The 19,326-nt window shown below is 48.3% G+C and overlaps 1 protein-coding gene across 6 annotated transcripts in view; it reads right to left on the bottom strand.

The window, feature by feature from the left end:
- Positions 1-19,326, bottom strand: part of BCAS3 (BCAS3 microtubule associated cell migration factor) — a 799,405-nt gene that overhangs the window by 9,057 nt on the left and 771,022 nt on the right. For 4 of the 6 annotated variants that reach the window (XM_037808130.1, XM_037808128.1, XM_037808131.1 and 1 more), the window contains 2 exons: positions 15,890-16,057; positions 4,886-4,951 (listed from right to left, as the gene is read on the bottom strand). In XM_037808130.1, the coding sequence (XP_037664058.1) occupies positions 4,886-4,951; positions 15,890-16,057 (234 nt within the window). The remainder of the gene's footprint in view (positions 1-4,885; positions 4,952-15,889; positions 16,058-19,326) is intronic. The other 2 variants (XM_037808132.1, XM_037808133.1) reach the window with 1 other exon arrangement.

The following is a 19,326-nucleotide window of genomic DNA, read 5'->3' as shown; positions in this document are numbered from 1 at the left end:
AGGCATGCTTGAGGGAAGGAGGAGGGCAGCTTCTCAAAGCTGAGGGGTTGAGGACAAGAAGTCTCATGTTGGTCCCGGTTTGGTCTAATTCTTGCCCGGTTACATCCAGGCTTAACGCCTAGGCCTGAGCACAGGCCCCTGGCAGACCAATGCCATCCACTTCTGGTGATGTACCTTGTACACAGCCTCTTGCCATCAGTTTGAAAGCCATGGCCTGTAGGCAGGCACGTGCCTTTCTTCCTGGCTGGAATCTCTTTGAACCCAGGGGTTCCCACGGATGTGTTTCCTTTCTCCCTCACCCAACTCTTTTTCCCAACCCCCATGGGTACTGAGACCCAGGCGTAGCACTGAGGGCAGCACCACATAGCCTGCCCACCTTGGCCGCTCAGCTAGAACCATGTAAATTTCTGGTGCTCTTGGCTCAGGTATCTGGAACCCTTCCCCTTGGCCACTGGAGCCATAAACAGCTGCCTAATAGCCTCGGTGGGGTTGGGGGAAGATCTAGGTCTTAGGGGGGGCCTTAGACCCTCCTGGGTGTCACCTGGCCCCTGGAAGGTGAAAGCTGTGACCAAAATCTGGAAAGGGATGATGGCCAAGGGGACTGTGAGCCAGGCAAGCAGAGGACACTCTCTGTGCTTGCGCCTCCACCCAGAAAAACTGGGAAAAGTCCTATTGACTTTCCTCCTCTTCCATTCAGTAGCCAAAGAGGACAGAGAATGTTCCCAGGCCTCTGGAAAGCCTGTTCATGACAGCAGGCTGGTGTGGCATTAAGAGCATTAGGTAGAGGCTAGAAGTAAGCCAGATCCACAAAGCTCTGGTGGGCTCAGTAGGGACAGGGCCACGATGACAGGGATTTGGATACTGGAATGTCGGGGAAGGAAGTAAAAAAGGAGTCAAAGAGGGAAGGGAAGGTAGCCTAAGGAATGAAGGATGGACCAAAGGGGTGAGGGTGCTCATTAGAGCCCGTCTCTTCCTGCATCTAGCCTGTACCAGCTGGAACCAACTGTGGGGGTGGGGGGAGGACAGAGCATTTGATTTCCATGCAGAGCAGCTTACAGCCCAGCCTCAAGTTTCCCTTCACAGAGCTGCTGATGAGCAATGATGGTGGGTGGGGTCTGAACCAGAGGGTTGTTGGACTGGCTGGGGGCTGGAGCCTTTTCCAAGATGCCTCCTGCAGTGGTCACAGCACCAAGCCAGGGGGGGAAGTTCTCTAACCAGAAGGGATGCTACACTCCACTCCCAGGAAACCCACATTACCCAAGCCCCCCTGAGTCTCAGTTTCAAAGCAGAGGAAAGAAGAATCACCCATCCAGTCCACCTGGACCTGTATCCTATGTCTAGCGATCCTTTCAGTGCCACTATACATGTATGACTTTAAATCTTGACCAAGGCAAAGTACATCATCCAGTCACAACATATTAAACTTGGGCACAGAAAAGGCTGAGCTGACCTGGCTCAAGTTTCCCTGGTTTGGAGGTATTTTATAACTCTGGCTGAAGCCATGCTGAAGATCAGCCAGATGTAGGAGAAGCCTTGAGCTCAAACTCCCCATGGATGGTGAGAAGGAAGGACTGCTGCTGTGGGAGCTGAGGATGTGCTTTAGCCTCAGCTCTGTCACAGACGTGCTGAATGTCCTGGGCCCATCACTTCGCTGAGAAGTCGTACCATCTGTTGACCAGGACAGGAGGGTCTGCTCTAGCAACCTCACTGGGTGTGTGAGACTCTAATGAGAAAAGAATGTGAAGGGGCTTTAAGAAACAGAACACACACTGCACACTGTAAGGGACCACTATTACTTAACGATATTCTGGTTAGAAAATAAGCTTGGCCCTCGCTGGAGTCTTAAGCAGGCTGAGGCTCCTGGGCTTCTTTGTGTGTGTGTCCGCATGTGGGTACAGATGCTGACGAGGGGCTGGGGAGGTGTCTCAGGCACTGGAAAGCATGCTCACTCTACATGGCTGTGGGGAGGAGACGGGGCTTGGAAACCCTCCCTTTGAACCAGGTGCCGGGCAGCTGCCCTTCGTCTGTCTGTCTCCTCAAGTCCGGTCCCACAGCTGGGAAGACCTCACCTCAGCTCCCAGGCAGGGGTCTTCCTGAGCTATCTCCAGAGCTGTGAGACAGCACGGGGGCTTGCAAACCACAGGAGAGACACTGCTCCTTGAATGCTGCCGGCCTGACGGGCCAGAGCCACATCTGGTTCTCATTCAAATGTCCAAACATAATTAAATTCTCTACAGTGCAGCGGAAGAGTTTGGTAAGATGTGGCTTTCCCCGCTTTCCATCAAGATTAAGAAATCACAGTCTCTCATTCAATTGGTCAACCCACTCTTCTCTCCAGTCCCATTCTGCAAAGGCAAAGAACTGTGCTCTTATCTGCTTTCTAGAGTCTAAGGAGCTGGGACAATGAGGGACACACAGAAACGGCTCCTTTCTCTCTCTCTCTCTCTCTCTCTCTCTCTCTCTCTCTCTCTCTCTCTCTCTCTCACACACACACACACACACACACTTCCACTCCCCCACCTGAGAGGATTAGCAGCTGAGGCCAGGAGCAGCAGGCGTGCCGGCTAAGCCACTTAGTGCACTGGGGGTTGGCTGGGGTTGAGGAGGGGGAGCCTAGTGCCCCCTTGCCTCCTGAAAGGGTCTTCCCCAGTCCCAAAGAGACAGCTGCTCTACCCAGGCTCACCTCAGAGACACAGTGTCCTTCCTCCTGCTGCTTAAATACAGGGATGCCTTCTATGCCTTCTAACACCCTGCCCAGGGGATGCCTTCTTCACAGTTCCTCATAACAGGAGGCACTGAGAGTTCTGATTCCGGAGCCTCTGGGGTGAGGAGCTCTCCCCGAGCCTCATGGGCTCTGGCCTGGCCCTGCTACAAGCCTCCGTGGGAGGTGGGGCTTCCTCCAGTCAGGGTAAGTAGGTGATACTCCTTGCACCTTTCACCTCTCTCACCTGGCAACCTCATGACTGCTGCAAGGAGGGCATCCCTCCCACCCGCTCTGCCCTCCCTCCCCAGCGTGCACAGGAAGGAGCGACATTGGAGGAGTGGAGGGAGATCAGTCTAGTGCGGAAGGCCAAGTGTGACATCTGAGTCCTCTCAAGGAATCCCAAAGACCTCCTGGACTCACAGGATTGCATTTCTAGCCTGTCCGGGCCCTGAACATGTTAATGGACAGCAGGGGCCAAGGTGCCGCCCTCTGAGAAAGGGAGGGGCCCTGCTCAATAGAAGGGATACCCCTTAACTTCAGCGCCTCCCCTCCCATTCAGGATGTCTCCATATTCGGGCTAATATCCCTTAGACAGGACTGCTTTTTCCAGCTTCCCTTCCCAACTGAGTATCTTTAGTTTACGGTTTCTTTTTACTTAGGGATTTATGACTTTCATGATAATGGGTTCCATTCTACTTCCTCCATGCCTATTTTTCTAATCATTGTGCAGGCTTTATGAGAGTTTCTTAATAAGTGGGAGTATTTTTCCTTTTGAAACAAACAGTCCAGCACATTAATGACTTACAGTGGGTGTGGATGCTATCCAGAGACAAATGGGGGTTGGGAAGGGGATGACTGGGGTGGGGTACAGGAGAATCTTCTGGATTAAAGAGAGCCATGCTGAAGTCCCCTTAAGACCCCTGGCCAACTCCCATGCTGCTCCCAAACATGCCTACAGGCGCGTGTGGAGTTTGTCTTTCAAGGAAGGCTCCTGCAGTGGACAGGCACACACAGGCTGCTGTGAACGAGCCAACCCCAGTGTCACTGACCTAGCTCTCAGCAGGAATGTGTATATTTCCAAAATGGTAAACTTTAGTTTAGTTTGTAGGCAATGGATTTAATTTTATTTCCTGGTGGCATTTAGTGCCAGGTCCACATATCTGGTAACCTTTACATAAGTGAATAAGGTTTTAAGAAAATGGACCCAGTTTTTGGTGCAGTTGTCCCAGGCCGAGCTTTAGCAAAGGGAATGGCAGTGTGACCAGGGGCCCTGCTGCCCCCTTTGGGGTCCCAACCCATGCTCTCGAACCCACAGACGGTGCCTGGGAGAGATCACAAGCCTCAATTAATTGCTCTGGTCTCATCTGTCCAGATGAAAAAGGCTGGGCCGATGCCGGGCTTGCCTTTGTGCTCTGTTCACAGACTGGCTGCTGGTGCCGGGGATCTATTCATTATTCAATTCTGCTAGCTCAGACGAGCCTTTCCATTTGCTCCTCCAGGAGGAATAACAAATCTAGAAATGCAATTCCACTTTGGTGTATTAAGATATTGATTTGCCTGTCGAGTGGAAGTGCATTTGTCCTGTCAGCCCTCCCGTGGGTGGGAAGGGGTTAACCAAATGTTTATCACGAGGCTGGCTTCAGAGTTGAAAGTAATGTGATCAGTAATGAATTTTGCGTTACATTAGGTAGTATAAATGGACAGACAAGCGCAGACAACAAGTGGCCAGGAGTCGGGGCTAATCTAATGATGTAAAAATAGAGACAGCACCAATTATACTAGGGGCCAGCTCCAGGCTCCTGCAGGGACTGCAAATGAATAGGTACAAATCAAATTACTCACTAATAGACGCACTACAAGAGGGGCAGTCAATGGTAAATGCATTAGAGCCTAGTGACCTCTCTGCTCTGCACAGCAGAATCCGAAAATTTGACTTCCATCTTCAAAGTGGGGGCAGGGAGTGGCGTTTCCAAAGACACTCTTGTTGGGTGAAGGACAGCAGCTGCTCCCCATCCCAAACCAGTCCCTACCCAAAAAGTACCTCCTGTCTGGGCTGACCTCTTGCCCTCATCCCAGTGCCCTCCTGAAGCTTGGGCACCAGAGGGTAGGGAGGCAACCTCTCGAGGGACAAACAGTGGTGAGACAAAGCCTTCCCTGCAGCAAAGACAGGAAATTACGTACCAAAACACTTCACAGCCATGTGTCTCTCAGGGGTGGAGTGTTTTACTGCTACATCAAGGACTGTGTCTGTATTGAAAATAAAATATTTCTTTAAAGAGGATCACAAAATGGAACTTCAGGAGAGCAAGCAGCAAAAGCTGAGAAAAAAGTGAGTAATTAGATATCGAAATCTGGTTTGCCCACTGAGAGCTTTGCAGGGGTGTTCATGGCCTGTTCCTCCAGAATCTGCTCAAAGGCACAACACATCTAGGGTTTTACGTGTTTCTCACCAGCCTAAACTGGTATTATCCTTCCCCAGTCCTGCCTGCTGCAAAGAAGATGGGGTAGAGAAGGATGTGGAGGTGAAGCCAGCCTCTGGGTAGCCCCTCAGGTTTTCTTCCTCCTTTCGGGTTCTGTGGATTTAGAAACCAGGCCTGCAGAGCTACTTGGCAGTGTGGCGGGACTGCTTAGGGAAGGATCACGGAGACGTGCTCAAATGCATTAACTGAATGCTCATAGTCAGCTCTCAGTGGCTTGGGGATGAATAAAATATGTAACCAGAGAGTCTCCAAACTTTCCAAGGAACCAGCACATGCTTGGATGGAGGCAGGGCCCTGGCAGGCTTAGCCCATGTTCTCCCAACCCATGCCTAAGGCCAGCACTGAAACAGTCACACACATCAAAGCGGAGATGGCAAGCCTATCCTGGCCAACTGGAGCCTGGGGACGATGGGAACATGCCAGTAAAATGAGCAAAGGGGGAACAGAATGGAAAAAGTCATCCTGAACAAATGAAGCAACTGGAATGGGGATTCTCCCCAAACTCAATTAAGTGCACAGAGGGATGGAACTGCAAGCTATTGAGCTACACTAAATAAAACATGTGGGGGGGAATTTCAGGAGGTCTGAACCTGGTGCTGGGGGATTCAGATAGCAAACTTAAGAATGTCTCAGGCAGTGGGCCTGCAAGTCCCTGGGGACAGGGGTGGGGTAGAAGCAGGGGTGGGCAGGAAAAAGTCACCAAAAGTCAGAGGTTGGGCAGCTGTTTCTGGTATGGGTATTCCAAAAGGCCTTCTTCCATTAAGTTCAATCAGATTAGCTTGGCTTGGTCTTCTGGGTACAGAATTCTCTTTTGCTTCTAAGAGCTGAGGCTTTAGATTCTTAAAGGGTCAGGGGGTCATTTCCAATTTTCATTTTCTGTGTGCAAGTGTGTCTTCTGTCGCCAACTGTGCTGGGTTGAAACTGTTATGTACCCCAGAAAAGATCATGTTCTTTTAATCCATTTTTGTGGGGGCAGAACTATTGTGAGTAGGGCCTTTTGATTAGGCTGTTTCCATGGAGATGTGAGCCACCCAATTCCACGTGGGTCTTAATCCTTTACTGGAGTCCTTTAAGAGAGCTCCACAGAGAGAGAGCTTAGAAGAAAATGCTCTGAGGGAAGCTAAGAGAAAAAGAAACACCCAGAGACATTTTGGAGACAGTCTTGGAACCAGAACCAGAGAGAGGGCCAGCAGACATCTCCATGTGCCTTCCCGTGTGACAGAGGAACCCCGGATGCCAGCAGCCTTTCCTCAGAGAACGTATTTGGCCATTTACATGGCCTTAGAACTGTAAATTTGTAACCTAATAAATCCCGATTGAAAAAGTCAACCCATTTCTGGCATACTGCATTCTGACAGCTTTAGCAAACTGAAACACCAACCATCAAACCCAGGGGGTGGTCTGTATACCTCAGACCATCTTCTGAGAAGGCAGAAATGCAGAGGCAGGGGCAGAGGGTAACTATGGGTATTTAACCATCCATGACGGTCTTCAGTTCTGTTCAGATCTCACACCTCACAGCAAGGTCAATGGTTAAAGGCAAATTTTCTGGCAGAGGGGGAGGGACAGAGAGAAATCCTCCCTTTTGTTAACCATTTACTTGTGTTAATATCTCCAGAGAGGGGCCCGGACTCCAGGGGTCCAACAGCCCTCCCCCAACCTTTTATCCAGGTCTGTTCATTTTCACAGTAGTTCCTGCTTCCATGTTGGGGGCAACACCTGGAGAGGGGACTCTGGAGGTCATCGGTGAGAGCACAGTGACACTTCTTTCCAGGGTTGACAGGAATCAGTGAGTCTCCGTTCAAAGAAGACTTTAGGGAACTAAAAAATCACAGAGGAACTTCCCAGCCCTAAGCTCCCATTACACAGACTCTGCCTCTGGCTGAGGCTTTCACGAACCTTAGCTGAGACAGAGTGAGGGGGAGAGAGGGAGGGAGAAAGAGAGGGAGGGAAAAAGAGAGAACAATCTACCTAGAATCAGATTCAAGACCCGGTCAGAAACTAATGAGTGTGTCTTTTAAACACAATAATTAACCCCATTGCTCTTGCTGGCTTTCATTTACCTCTCAGAGGCCACAAAAACCCATCCAGTCATTCAACAAACATTAACATTAACTGAGGCTTAGCTTGGATGTCATCCCAGGGCTGGAGGCTGGGAAAAGAGAAGGCTGCTGGTTAGAGGTAAAGATGAATAACACTTGGTCCAAGGAACTAGAATTGGGTTAAGACACACTCATGACAGTATGGGTGAGGGAAGGGCTGGAGGGATGACCAGAGTTGGCCCTCCCCCAATGGCATGTAGAAGGGAATTAGCCACTGCTAGATTGCTATTTAAAGGAAAAGGCAACAAATACCATTTGTCCAGGGCCAAGCGTCCAGTGAGCAGCTGGTGCAGAAGCTCAGAGAGAGAGAATGTGTTTGGCTGCATGGTTAGACAGCTTCACAGAGGAGGTGAGATTTGAGCTTGGTCTAAAAAGGTGAACAGGCAGAGGGGAAGGGCAGTGGGCACCTTAGCAGAGCTAACCAACACGCCGGCAGAGCCGGGCTAGCAGCGATGTGCTGGGGAGACTGGGATCGTTTTGATAGGTGAAAATGTCTCTGTGCAGGTGGTGGTGGTGAAATATGAAGAAGGGCTTATTGTGGAAGCGAGGTGGGAGATCAGGAATGGGAGGGTGGGCAAGGCCTGTAAGAGACCTGAAATACCATGGCCAGGAAGCTGGGCTGCAGTATAGGCACCGGCACCTTCTGAGTGGGGAGGTGGGACAAAGGTCAGAGCAGGCTCTGAACATGAGAGTCCCCTTCCTCTACTGGGGATTCCCTCCCAGTCTGAATGAAGAGTGGAAGTAATTGGTGTACCCTTTGGTCAGGTGAGACTGACAGGATCTTAAGAACTGGGAGCTTTCTTTTTCTTACTTTAATCCCACATTTTTTAGTTATTATCTTGGACAGTTCTCTTCAAATTGGTCATTTCCTCATCCGTATACTGGAGAGAGTGATTTCTATCTGGTGGTGTTGTGGTGATTAGAGGACCTCAGGGAGCAGAGCGAAGCTCCTTGGGAGGTGGTGTCCATTATTATTGTTGAGTCATGAGGTGACAGACACAAAGCGCTTAGTGCAGAAGTACAGTGGCCAGGACCTGCGAGGTTAGTAGGTCAATGTTAACTACATTCACTGGTTTTCCTCTCCCATTTTGTTAGAGAGGAAGTATTGCACCCAGCAAGGAAAAGTCATTTGCTGAACATCACCAGCTTCCCCTCGTTTCTCGACGACTTCCAAATCCTGCCAAAAAAGGCAAAACAAACATTCTTCCCAATGGCAGTAGGTGGGTGCTGGGAACTGAAAGGACCCTCAGATTTGGCCTTTCCTCTCAGTGGAAAATAGTTAGGAATAGGCAATCTGATGCTGAACGAGACACGAATAGCAACACCAATGATGGCCACCCCCACTACAGCCTACCACTGCCCCACAGTCTCACTGCAGCAGCTGCTTGTTCCACCCTGAGCAGGGTGTTTGTGACTTGCCTGCTGGGGACCCTTAACTTCCCCCCACCCCCAGCAATTAGGACATCTGCTACAGCTGAGTCTGCAGTTATGTCTTCACATCCAGAAAAGACCATGCCCAGAGGGCAGGGGAACAATTCTCACTTCTGCTTGGTCCACCTCAGTTAGGTGGGCCCCAGTGGGAAGATGGGGATAGGAGCTAGAGAAGAACAGACCCACAGTTTAGCACAGTTGCCTTCTCTGGAGCTTTAGTCTCTTATTCTTCCCCACAGTCCCAGCCCAGTGTGGATGGTGCCTACAGATGCCCACTGAGAGCCCGCCTGAGGCAACCGCGGAGAGAATGCTTGGGCCTACGGATGAGCCAATGAGAGAGGACACGGAATGCAATTTGTAAAGGAGGAAAACTCCAGGGCCTGTTTAGGTAAAGCAGAGGAAAGGACCTAGGTGCCTGGCTAAGTTCTTTGAAAGACAGCATTGCCAAGGAATCTGGTTATTCTGGGGAGGGAAGGGGCAGTTTTAGGAGCAGCAGGAAGTCAGGGATCTAACCAGAGAAGCCCAAAGAGAGTCTTTGGTAAGAGAGCAAGGTCCAAGGCAGAGGCCATGCCTTCAGGAAGTGAGAAAGTCCAATTAGATGAAAGACCCCTCTTTCTTCTTGAGCTGCCACATGGGGGCATCAGTGACAGGAGAGAGAATCTTACTCTGGGGAGGCAAAAAGATTGTAAGCCTTCTCAGGGTGTTTGAGGTGAATGCCATTTCAACTCAGATGGAGGCTATAGGAAGAGGAGAAGGGAAGACCCCATGGAAAGATCAAAGCAGCATGGTTGTCGAATGGTGGCAGGTGGTATGACCCGTGGGGCTACATGCCACACTGGCCCCGAGCAAGCCACTCTTCAGCCTGAGGCCTCTGGATGTGCTTAAGATGGAACAGGGGTGACTGACCCAGATTCCATAAAGGAGACCCACCCTTCATAGGGTCACTCACTTAGAACTGGAAAATCTCAGAGTTGGGAAAGGGACTTAGGAGTCCCACACATGTAAGTGTCACTTCTCCAGCCTCTATTGTGAAGACACAATAGCAGGGTGTCCTGGGTGCTATTTCAATGACCTTGCAGGGGATCAAGTCACCATCTTCCCTTGGGGCTGGACTGGGTAATATTCTCTGAGCTATAGATTTTTCATCTGTGGAATGGGGGAAAATTCTAGCAATTGCCACACCATCTTCTGAATGGTCTGCAAAGTCCAATGCGGCCTACCAGTGTTTATAATGATCGATATTAATTCAATTACCAGCTTTGAATATGGGAATGACTAGAAGGAAAGGATGTCTAAAAGCTCAGAGAACAAAGTCATTGCCCTGAAGCTTGCAATTATCCTCACCTGATCACGTGGCACCTTCTGATGGGTGGCAAATTTGGCTGCTACAGAAAATGCAGGCTTAGCATGAAAATGTTCCCAGCAGTGGGGCAAGCAGGAGCTCCAAGGTCTGTGGGAAGAGCTAATCCTAGAAGTGGAAGGGGGGGCCTGGTACACTGGGTTGTTTGTTTTGGGGTACACATCTGGTCAACTCCAGTAACATTAGCTAGCATGTACTGAGCTTAATTTCTACAGTCCTGAACTGAAAGGTATCAGCATTAAAAAAAGCAGTGCTTTTAGTTCATTTTTTGCAAAACATAGGCAATCAACAGGTATTTGTTAACTTATTGAAACTTCCCTGTGACTGTTTAAATACTGTGTGTAATGTTCAAAATGTGCTTTTAATGTGAAGAGGGAAAAAAGGCGCAGCACTTTCAGTAAGTAAAGTCGTTTCTGACTGAAATCTTTGGAAGAACTTTAGTTGAAAATAATCCTAAAGGCTTCTCTACTGAGTAATTAATATACAAACAGGAAAGCTCAGAGGATTTAGCAGAATAAGCTAGATCCTTGGTTTTCAAACTGTAGGTCACAATTCATTGATGTATTATGAAATCAATTTAGAGGTCATGACTGCATTTTCAAAAAATGAAATAAAAGAGAAAGTACTAGAGTGCATTAACTATAATATTGTCCTGTGAAAGTTTTGTATATTTGGGTGAAGTGAGTCAGGAAGTCAAATGTATTTCTGACCAACGGTAAGAAGCAAAGAGTGAGCCAGCAGCGTTATCTCCAAGAGTAACTGCTTCCGGACTAGCACAGAGGCTGTTAAGGTGATCTTAGACAGGAAAAGATGAAGCCTCTTTCCCACCTTTAATACTGTGATTGTAAAGAAGAAACAGTGAACCCAGGACTGTAGGAAAGAGTTGTGAGGAAGATAAAATCCCTTTTAACCATGAGATCTGACTTAGTGAGCTCTTAAGAGTCAACAGCAGCAAAAAGAGGATGCCTGCAATGCAGACATGTCAAGAAAACAGCTGCTTGGGATCTGTGAATAAGTCCTGTAGCTTTTGATATCAGATGTGAGAGAAAATGAAAAAGAAGGCCAAGATTTAGCTAAATAGTGATTGAAAGAGTTAAATTCTAAAGAGAAAATGTACTTAATGTGTACCCAGGTGTTTATTGAAGTTTTTTTGGTATTAGATTATATCTTCACCTAGACACTAACTGATTGGAATAAAGTACATGTTTTACTAATTAAAAATTTTTTATTTTTCTAGGAAAGGCAATATTGAAAGGAGTGTCTGCTAAGCAGGAATTAGTCAAGTTATTTTGAAGGGGGTGACAGAGGGGTGGGGGCTGCAGGAGACAGCATTCCAGGCAGAAGGGAAAGTATGTGCAGAGGCCTGGCAGGCAGGGAGAGCACGCGTGCATTGGGACCCTCCGGGGAGTTCAGCTCGGCTGGAGCCTGCATGGAGCAGCAAGAGATGGATCCAGAGCGAGGGGCAGCAGCTGACCCTGCAGGGCTTTGCACACAACGAGACAGGGTGAACCCAAGAGAAGGAGCAGGGGTTGGGGGAGAGGAGCTCAGTTTTTGGACACGTGGAAATATTGATGAGATGACTGCCTGGTTGGTTTTGGAGAGAGACCCAACCTGGAAATTATTTGGAAATCATCAGCTTATGGATAGTAATTGAAGGCATGGAAGCAGAGGAGATTGCTGGGTACCGAGGGAGAAGAGAAGAGGGCCAAGACAGAACCTTGAGGAATACTCTTACAGGGCTGACAGAAGAGGAAACCACAGAAAAAGGATTCAGAAGTCGCCAAAGGCAGAAGAAAAACCAGGAGAGGACAATGAAATAGCAGCCCAGGGAGTGGGGAGTGGTTAATGGGGTCAGTGTTGCCCGTGATGTTTTTGAGAAATGCAGCTGGTGAGGCCGGGCAGGCCGGGGCAGGGGCTGATCCCCTTCCGCTCCGCAAGATGGTGCGGCTGCTGGACTTAGGATTTGGTGGCAGGGAGTCAAGAGATTCCTCGTGTAATGACCACCATTTTCTGTCTGAGAGCGGGAGATGGTGGGGTAAGAGATCTAAGGAGAATGGGGAAATGTGAAATAGTAAATGTGAGGGAGGATAGGGCTGATTTCACAATGAGGGGCTGAGCGCATGCACCAAACTAAAGGGCAATGCTAGAAAAAACATATAAAAATTAAAAAATGAATACATAGTAGTGTTTAGAAAATAAGTACAAACTCTCAGTGGACCAGAGATCGGGGAATTTCTAAGAGAATAAAAATGGGCAGGAAGCCACAGCAGTAAGCTGAGTGTGCAGCAGAACTACTGGTGAATGTAGACGAATTCATTCAATAGTTACTGCATACCTCGTAGGTGCCGACACCATTCTAGGCACTGGTTTCTGCTGCAAAAGATGAGTGCACACTGGGAAGGAGAGAAGGCGGGGCACTAGGAAAACACAGAGGACTGCTAGGGTTCAGTGGAGAGCAGAAACCATAAATTTGTAGAGGCATTGCCAGTCTGAACAGTTGGATTCAGCAAACTAACTGTAAGAGCAGAGAACATTGACCTGGGATTAGAGTTGTGCTGAATGGGTATCATGGAAGGGTAACCAGGGGCAAAAAGCATGAGGATATTAGCAAGGAAGCAATTCTGCCAATTATTTTAGGACTGGGCTTGCAAATCACATGTGCTCTAATTAGACTAATTGGGCAGTAGCTACCATGGAGGACAGAACACCTGCCTTATAGGTTAACCATGTTTTAAAACAGACCTGCTTAAACTTTAATATGCATAGGGATCTTGTTAAAATACAGGTTCTGATTCAGAAGGGCTGGGTGGACCTGAGAGAGCCTGAGACCTGCATTTTTAACCAGTTCCCAGGTCACGATGGTGGTGCTGATCTGCACTTTGAATAGTGAGGTTTTAAAAGGTTTTGCCCTATTTTTCAAGAGATCTGATTTGCTCTATGCTATAGCTCACCAGTAGAGTGCTGGAGCTAGGTGACTGTTGAATTTTTAGGAATTCTGCTAGACAATTGACATCATGTTGATAGCTTGAAATTGGCCAGAATGGGAATTTTTACACTATGGAAATCTGCAAACATTACAAAGCATGGCCTTCCTGCCTCCCTTTGGAAAGCTGGTTGTTAAATATTACCAGCATACCACCAATGAAGCTTATATTATAGCGAGGTATACCACGTAATGGGCTTCAGTGTCAGGGGTCACTGAGAGCAAGTTTTGAGTGAGCTGTGCTTCATTCACACTTTGATAAAGAGGCTGCCAGTCCTGGTTGCTACACCAAATGAAGTGTTTGTGTAAAGCATTAGAGGAATTGACTTATCTCTGATTCATCAGAGCACCTAATGGAGGCAAACACTTGAAGTCACTCTATCTGTTTGTCCTAGGAGCCACCTAGAGAAATAGGGTTGTGGGAAGAAGAGAGAGGGACTGAGAGGCTGCTACAGGCAAAGGGTCACTTGCTGGAAATTCTTTCCCAAACTGCACTGTATTTCCCTGGACATTGCTGGGCCTTAGGCTGACTTTGACATGGCTGAGACTCATTAGCTCTAGGCTGTCCTTTCAAGGCCCTGGACTGCACTACTACCTTATCTGGAGTTGTAAAAATGTGAAAAGTCATTCTTACCAAAGGTAGGGAGGAACAGGTTAACTTTGATAATATGTGCTTTACTTACTGGCTTTTAAAATGGAAGCAAAGTTTTAAAATTAAAACATATATCTCTAAGGTCAAAGAAAATGAAATGAATCCTTTTGGTGACAGTTTGGGGAGGAAAATAAAATCCCTCTGCTCAAAAAAAGGGAGTCTCCGATTTTCTGACCTGTGGGTCATAAGGTTTTAATTTCCTCCCTTTTTCCCCCTCCAGTTCATGTACCAGCCTAAGGCCACAAAGACTCTCCTGAATCCCTCAGCTGTCTGCCAGATGAATTGCTGCCAGTTTTGCTCAGGTTACTTCTCTATGCCAGGCTGAAGTTCCACAACTCTGATTGAATTCAATTTCAAATCTTTTTGCTGGATGGAGCCAAGATGCTCCAAGGGGCTTCTGGGGAAGGCAGCTGGAGAGGAGAGCTGATCCAGTAGCTCTTCTAGTCCTTGAAAGAGGGAGGCTCCTGGAGAGTGAGTCTACTAGTGGCATCAGACTCTGATTTGGGTGAGCTGAGGCCCCAGAAATTCAGGGCAAATGGCCCCAGAAATGCAGGAGAAAGGCTGTCCTATGAGTAAGGTTTAGAAAGGTCAGCTTCCAAGGAAAATGGTGTTAGAGTCCCTGTCAGTGGCAGAGCTGTTCCTCAGCTCTGAATCCAGATGGGAGAACAATGGTATGACGACATGTTATCCACAAGCTGGCCGGTGTCATGAATGGGGTGGAGAGGTGGTGTGCATGTATCTGTGTGTGTATGTACACGAGGGTGTGGGACACGGCTTGCTACATATTCCAAGTTCCTAATCTTTCTTTCAGTGGTAGAAGGGGCTGTTGCAGGGGGCTGGTTCTCCGAGATAGCTGTCTCCTATGGCCCAATAAGGAGCTTCTCTATCTCCAGCCAAACTCCTTCTCTTCCTCCCTTGCGTCCATCCGTTTCATTCTGTTCATTTGCCAATTATTATAAAAGCACTATGGGGAGGCCACCAAGCTGATGCTTTGGAAACAGAGACAAGTAGGATACATCTCTAACCTCTTAGTGTAGGAGCACAGGGACTGGCATGGGGGTGGGGTAGAAGGTGGGAGGAACGCTTAATTGCTAAACCCAAATATCTAAAAGACCTGGAGGATTCACAGGGAAATGAGACAGTGTGGTAAAGTCAGGCATTTCAAGTCCTGCCAAAATGCTTCAACCCTCTAAATCTTGCTGGTCCTGATTCTTCCCCTAGGAGTCTACGTTTTTCCTGGCTGAGATCCTCTTTCCAGCTAGGCAGGTGGAGCAGACGGAGCAGCTCACAATGAAAATAGGAGTGTTGCGAGGACTCAGGTAAGCAAGAAAGGGAAGGCCTCCAGCCAAGGTTGGATTGACCCAGTAAAGTTACCGCTGACCTCAGAAGGCTGGGAAGAGGCCTGCTGGGGAAGTCTTTCTTAGGCACAAAAGCCGGGATGGAGCAGCCACCAACAGCATGAATATCCAGAATGAAGAAGTAATTTGAAAAAAGGAGAGGCAGGCTGAACTGTAGTTGGGTTGAGACAGAAGGATATGGTCTTTCCTGAGTGCGCACTAGCGTGTGGGCATGTGTGTGCGTGCATGTGTGTATGTACTTGCCTGGGGCAGGACTGACTCATCATCTAGGGATGTTTTCTCTTACTCTGTGGATATAGGGACCACTCCAGTCCCCAGCCGCTGGATTATCTCAGAGGCAAGAATGTAAGGGCAAAAGGTGGCATAAAGAAAGTCGGTCTGGGGGCTTAAACCAGCCCTGCCTGCTTTGTACTTGCTCCTTCCTAGGTTGGAGGACCCACTGATCCATGTCAATCTGTAAAGCCCCAAGCAGGCCAGCATTCCAGTTTCCTGGTGCCTAAGGGCTGTTGGAAAACTTGGGGACCCCAAGGTTGTCCCTTGCCCTGGGGAAGGTATCCTTCTGGAAGCCACTTAGACAATTACAGTTGTGTTTATCACAGCATTTTTTTATGTGTTATTCCAGGTAGGAGAGGGTCAGTTCCACTGGGAACTCCTGTTTTCACAGGGTTTCCCTACACCAGAGGCTTCAAAATGGACAGCAAGCAGAGTGCTAAACAAATGGTTAAAACAAATACAAACCCTTTCCCTGCCAAAGAAGCTCTATCCCAGCAGGTGCTAGTCATAACCAAGTCAGGCTAAAAGTCCGATGCCAGCCTTTACCTGTTCCGGCTCCCACAACGTCCCGGCTGGGCGACTCGGCCATGGCGTCAGCAAGCCGCTCCCGGAGGCCCTCCTCTGTGTGCTCCATGGAGGACATGTGCCTCAGCCCAAAGCCCTCAGGCCAGCTCCCGCACACCTCCAGCAGGGTCACACTCCGGTCATAGGTACCTGTGGCACACATGGGACATCTGGCATTGAGTCCATGCCTACAGTGGGCAGGCCATTCTTTTTGTCTCCCCACCACCAACTCCCCTGCCCAGGGCCCATTTCAACCCTCTGTGACATGAATGAAGGGGAGAACATCATGAAGCATATATGTGCAGCACAGAATAAATAGCTCAGCCACTGGATCGGGGTGTGTAGAGCTTATGAAAGCTCCTGCAGGTCATTGCGGCCGGTGGTTTTTCTGAGGAGCTATCGGGTTCCTCTGGAGTCCTCAGGGACTGCTGCAGGATCTGGGCTGTGGGCAGGGAAAAACCTCCCCGGATTCAATCAAAACATCTCTGCTTTTCTCTGTTCACTACAACAGGGCTCTAACTAAAATTTCACTTAAAGAAACGGGTAAATTCCTTAAACTAGGGGAAAAAAAAAAGGAAACTTTCGAAACCGCTGTATCCTATAACCTATATTCAACATCCTTATTTTACAGCTGAAACCTGGAGAAGTTATGGCCCAAGATCAAACAGCAAGTTTGTGGCAGAGTTGGTCTAAGAACTCAGGTTTCCTGATTCCAGTCTAGAACTTGTTCTACGCTACTCAAGGATGTGTGCACAACTGGGGCACCATTTTGGAGATGATAACAACACAGCTGGGTGACAGCACCATCAGCAAGGATCTTTCCGTAGTCTGAAGCTGCTCCTCAATTCCAAAAGTACATGGTGTTCTGCTGAACGCTGAGATTAGATTTTGCATGCAAGATCACTTCAAAGTCCAAATTTAAATTACTGTACTTTATTATACAGCAAGTTTTCTGTGAAAGCTTTGGAAGGAGATTATAGTCATGCTCTGTTGCTTTAAGCACATACCATTTCCCCAGCGATTAGGTAACTGAATCCACTGCATTTATAGGGCTTGATTCCTGCCAGCACCGAGAAGATGGGGGAAAATGCAAATGCCAATGTTTCCCAAAGTTAAAAGTACACGAAACACGTACTCTTTATCAAGCCTTGCTTCTCCTCTTTGATCAGCCATCAGAAACTATCTTCCCCAGGCAGTTAGGACTGGGCAGCATCAGCACACACTCCCTGCCAATGACAGGTGGTAATAGAGAGGGTGCGAGCCCCAGCCCCGGCAGGCGGCCCTGCCTCTGATAATCACCAAAGCACAGAGGTGATAACCGTTAGTAAACACTCCGACGGCTGGTGACTCCATGCATCAGCAAAGAGGGCCAGATAATCCTGAACTCTCCTGACCAGACAAAGGCCTTTGGCCAGCCCACTGGGATTTCGATGTATGGCAAGGGTCACTACTAGCTCCTGAATTTCATCAGCCAAGCATGGCTTTGATTTATCGCTTCCCTAATTGTAGGGTAGATTCCTGGCACTCGGAGGATGGGCATCATCTATAAATGCATCTCCCCAGTAAAAGGCCCACCTTGTGAGTGGGTTGTCTGAGACGAGCCTGTCAGGTGGGACTCAGGAATGGGGAGCTGCTGCGTGTCACTTTCTCTCTCCACCAGGGAGGGTTGGGATGTGGGTCTGGGGACCAGGCACTGGGCAGTGGGCTGAGGTGCTCTGAGTGCCAGCTGATCCTCTGAGGGTCTGAACTGCACTAGAGTCCCGTGCTAGCAGTGCCACGGGTCACCCTATCTATCTGACGGCACACAAGAGAAAAAAACGTGACGGAAGATACACTCTCTGTTAGCACGTGCACTTCAAGGAGGTTGCGGGCAGGAAAGGGTAGATACAAAATGTGTGCAGCAAAGGAGCACTCGGTGGTTTCTGCCGTCCTGAGAAGTCACAGAGAGGTCGAGCTGGACCTCGACCACCACGGTGCCCAGCTCCCACAGGACACACAGGGACTGAGGACATAAGCCAAGGTTTTGATTCTACTTCCCACTCACTGAGTGACATCAGGCAAGTCTCTCTATCTCATTTTTCCATCTCTTAAGTGGAACTGATAACTCCTTGCCCTGTCTCAAAGGCATGAAGAGATTAATCAGGGTGCCCACCAGGAGTCTAGGCTTTCCTCTAGGGCTGCCCCTGTCTTATTTGATGACACCAAGAGCTACCACATCATCATTTTGTTCAGAAGGGTCTGCCTGGGGCACTTCTGCTTAGTGATTTCCAGAGGGGAAATTACAATAAAGCACGGGTACTCCTGCTCCCTGTATGCTCAGGGCTGAGAAGGCATCCATCCCCCTTATGGGTGAAGGTGGCTTGGGGCCTGGGAAAAGGAAGGGAATGACCATTGTTTTCTCACTTCATAAGAGTAGGGTGTCTCTGGAAAGGAGCTCAATCTGTGTTAGTGCATATTGAGTTTAGAGATCAGGGCAGGTAAGCTGGTAACAGCATCGGGAAGAATATCAGGAAGAAGCCAAATCAGGAAGAAAACAAAAAAATTCAGAACAATTTTGTTGCAAGAAGAGTCCAAGTTAGAGGGTGGGCCTGGCCCAGGACAGATGGTGAAGGCCAGAGGAATAGGTAATATGTGAACGGACAAATCAACAGCATGTAAGAGAAGAGAATCATGAGTTAGTGTTACAATAGAGAATGGAAACAGACCTGGATTTAATATAGGCTTGAATATTTACTGGCTGTATGACCAGAGGCAGGTAACTTTACCTTTTTGAGCCTCTAACTTCTCATTCAAAAAAGTGGAAAAACAATACAACCTTCTAGGCTGTTGTGAGGATGGCATTTAATAAATATAAAAGCACCTGGCACATAGTGAGTGCTCAGCACATATGGGTATACTCAATATATGTTAATGATAACAAATGGATAGTAACTTTCTACCACCTGAAGCATCATCATAAATTTCCACCTCCACCATGACCCTGAGAAGTAGTACAGGTATCACTACCCCACTTCCCAGAGGAGAAGCTGGAAACTCAGAGAGGTTAGGTGACATGTTCAAAGTCTGTAAGCGACAGATTTGGAATGCAGCCTAATTCTTAGCTTGGAGTTCATTCTACAGCTCACACACTGCCTCTCTTAGCAGCATCTGCAGTGGAGAACTGTTATATGTGGAAATCACGTCTATCTTTCCTAACTTGTTTTGAGAACACCTGTCATTTTTAACTAGTGCCATTTAAAAGTCTCTCCTGCTTCCAACCAGTCCAAGTTCCTTGGAGCATCATGGTAATGCCCACGGGTCACCCTATCTATCGGACGGCACACAAGAGAAAAAAACGTGATGGAAGATACACTCTCTGTTAGCACGCGCACTGCAAGGAGGTTGCGGGCAGGAAAGGGTAGATACAAAATGTGTGCAGC

Source organism: Choloepus didactylus, chromosome 18, assembly GCF_015220235.1.
Source record: "Choloepus didactylus isolate mChoDid1 chromosome 18, mChoDid1.pri, whole genome shotgun sequence".
Taxonomy (NCBI): Eukaryota; Metazoa; Chordata; class Mammalia; order Pilosa; family Megalonychidae; genus Choloepus; species Choloepus didactylus.
This window is presented reverse-complemented; position numbering and strand designations above follow the sequence as displayed.